A 3,123-nucleotide genomic window follows, 5' to 3' on the forward strand; every position below is an offset into this window, starting at 1 on the left:
AGGGGGAGGACGGTTACAGATCTCCTGCTGCGTGGCTCTGTGATCCTGCATAAGGACCGCCGCTTAAGATCTGTAACTGCCCTCCCCCGCCACAAAGTCACAGAGCAACCCACCCCCCACCACATAACATGAAAACCACCTCACAGACTGACCAGGGTAACTAGTCACTGCACTGTGTATGTGCCCTGTTGCTGTACCTGCCCCCGCCTATGTACCCTGCCAAAGGTGACTGTCCTGTCCAATTACCAACCCCCTTTCCCCTCCTCCTCCAAAAGAACATGATGGAAACAGTAGTTAACAGAAACGTATTTTTTATTATCAACTACACATGGAACTGGGAGGTGAAACTTGGACGGGGGCTTGTGTCCAGCGGGAAGGAAAGAACTTGTCAAATTTTGGGGAATGAGAGCCTTCTACTACTAGAGCTCTCTGCAGGGGTGGAGTGAGAGTTAGCACGGACTCTGCCGCCCCTCCTTCTTTGGACTTTGGGTGAGGTGGGTATGGGACTTGGTGGCGGGGGAGGGCGGTTAGAGATAGACTGCAGCGGGGCTCTGTCCTCCTGCCTCCGTTCCTGCAGAACATCCACAAGGCGCCGGAGCGTGTCCGTTTGCTCCCTCAGTAGTCCAAGCAGCGTTTGAGTCGCCTGCTGGTCTTCCTGCCGCCACCTCTCCTCCCGATCCATGTTTGCTTGGTGCATTTGGGTCAAGTTCTCCCACCACTGGGTCTGCTGTGCTGCCTGGGCTCGGGAACAGGCCATAAGCTCCGAGAACATGTCCTCCCGTGTCCTCTTCTTCCTACGCCTAATCTGCACTAGCCTCTGGGAGTGTGATGCCAGGCTAGGTTGTGAGACAGTCGCAGATGTGGCTGTGGGAATGGGAAAAAGGGAGTGAATTCCTCAGAAAGATAAATGTAGTTGTGAACAAAGAACATAATCTTTCTCTGTGAACAAGACTATGCACAGCACCTATCACATGCGCACTCAGCACAAGGTCGAATTCTCGGCCTTCGCATTCAGTGCCTGGGGTCTTGCACAGCACATTTGAGAAGCGGGGCAGGACAACGGAATTTCTGTTGCAGGCAGACATGGTAAGCCGTAGACTTGTGGCAGCTTAAAACTTTAATATTAGAAATGGCCTCCTTTCACATTGAAAGCAATGTCAGTCCCTGCTGCCAGCAATCCGGCAAGCAGGAACTCTGCCCCTGTCCCACCCCCTCGCGGCTGTCCCCGGGAACGATCCCTGTAGGCTGCCCCTCTCCCGCCTCCACCGCGTGGCTGCAAACCAGCGGTTACAGTTCTGTAAAGGAACGGGCAAGCAGTCCTAACACTAACATTCCCCTACCTAATTCAAAGCAGGTCACCATGAGCGACATCACCCTCATGAGGATCTCTGACAGCGAGAAAGAGAGAATGCTCCGGGAAAGCCTCCAAAGACCAGGGCCGTATGCCGCCCTGCTGTGCAGAGCAATGATTCCCGAGTACTTGATTGTCTCGTGGCGCGGCAACGTGTCATACTACGGAGGACCCAATAAGGCCGCTCTCCCCAGGAACCTGATGCAACGGCTTTCCAATTACCTCCAGGAGAGCTTCCTCGAGATGTCACAGGAGGATTTTTGCTCTATCCCCGGACACATAGACCGCATTTTACTGTAGCTGCACTAGCAGTGACTAAACAGTAGAGCGGCTTGGGCAGGACAATCATGCAAAACCGGACATTGTTAGATTTTTTTTCAATAGTTGCACTGCCCATGACTGAACCGTTAAGCGCCTAGGGCAAACTAATCATGAGAAACCCATTTTTGTTATTGTTAATATTCCTGTTCTGTTAAAAATAAATGTTTAGATGTTTACAACACTTACTGGCTGATCCTTCACCAGATTCTGTGTCCGGGGTAACGGCTGGGGACGGTTGGTAGGGGATCTCTGTAAGGGTGATGAAGAGATCCTGGCTGTCGGGGAAATCAGCGTTGTGAGCGCTGTCGACTGCCTCGTCCTCCTCATCTCCTTCCTCATCTTCCCCGTCCGCTAACATGTCCGAGGAACCGGCCGTGGACAATATCCCATCCTCAGAGTCCACGGTCAGTGGTGGGGTAGTGGTGGCGGCCGCACCTAGGATGGAATGCAGTGCCTCGTAGAAACGGGATGTCTGGGGATGGGATCCGGAGCGTCCGTTTGCCTCTTTGGTCTTCTGGTAGCCTTGTCTCAACTCCTTGATTTTCACGCGGCACTGCGTTGCATCCCGGCTGTATCCTCTCTCTGACATGTCTTTAGAGATCTTCTCGTAGATCTTTGCATTCCGTCTTTTGGATCGCAGCTCGGAAAGCACGGACTCATCGCCCCACACAGCGATCAGATCCAAGACTTCCCGATCAGTCCATGCTGGGGCCCTCTTTCTATTCTGAGATTGCACGGCCATCACTGCTGGAGAGCTCTGCATCGTTGCCAGTGCTGCTGAGCTCGCCACGATGTCCAGACAGGAAATGAGATTCAAACTGGCCAGACAGGAAAAGGAATTCAAATTCAAATTTTCCCGGGGCTTTTCCTGTGTGGCTGGTCAGAGCATCCGAGCTCGTACAGCTGTCCAGAGCGTCAACAGAGTGGTGCACTGTGGGATAGCTCCCGGAGCTATTAGCGTCGATTTCCATCCACACCTAGCCTAATTCGACATGGCCATGTCGAATTTAGCGCTACTCCCCTCGTCGGGGAGGAGTACAGAAGTCGAATTAAAGAGACCTCTATGTCGAACTAAATAGCTTCGCGGTGTGGACGGGTGCAGGGTTAATTCGATGTAACGGCGCTAACTTCGACATAAACGCCTAGTGTAGACCAGGCCTTGGTTTCAGGGGCTGCAAAGAGATCTGAAGTGACTGGCAGTCAGGAAGGGAGAGAGACTTCTGTGTCTCAAGATGTCCATACATAAAGATTGCTTTGCAGAAGTATTTGGGGTGAATTCTACTTCTAGTTACACAGGTGTACTTGTGGAATAAATCCATTTGAAGATTATGGGATTGCTCCAGGTACACTGCAGATAGAGCAAAATTTGGCTCAGGATGAGGACAAATCTTTTACCCTCCTCTCTTCTCTTCTGTCATCTGACCAACCACATGGAAACTGGCATGCACAAG

At 52.0% G+C, this 3,123-nt stretch overlaps 1 protein-coding gene across 1 annotated transcript; it reads right to left on the minus strand.

Annotated features, from left to right (window-relative positions):
- Window positions 1-377: 377 nt before the first annotated feature.
- On the minus strand, window positions 378-2,823 carry LOC135981443 (uncharacterized). The gene is made up of 2 exons (XM_065583998.1): window positions 1,859-2,823; window positions 378-864 (listed from the first exon to the last, which is right to left on the minus strand). The coding sequence occupies exons 1-2, from the start codon at window positions 2,433-2,435 to the stop codon at window positions 389-391; spliced, it is 1,053 nt and encodes a 350-aa protein (XP_065440070.1). The 5' UTR covers window positions 2,436-2,823; the 3' UTR covers window positions 378-388.
- Between the last annotated feature and the right edge of the window lie 300 nt (window positions 2,824-3,123).

This window comes from Chrysemys picta, chromosome 2 (genome assembly GCF_011386835.1).
Source record: "Chrysemys picta bellii isolate R12L10 chromosome 2, ASM1138683v2, whole genome shotgun sequence".
Taxonomy (NCBI): Eukaryota; Metazoa; Chordata; order Testudines; family Emydidae; genus Chrysemys; species Chrysemys picta.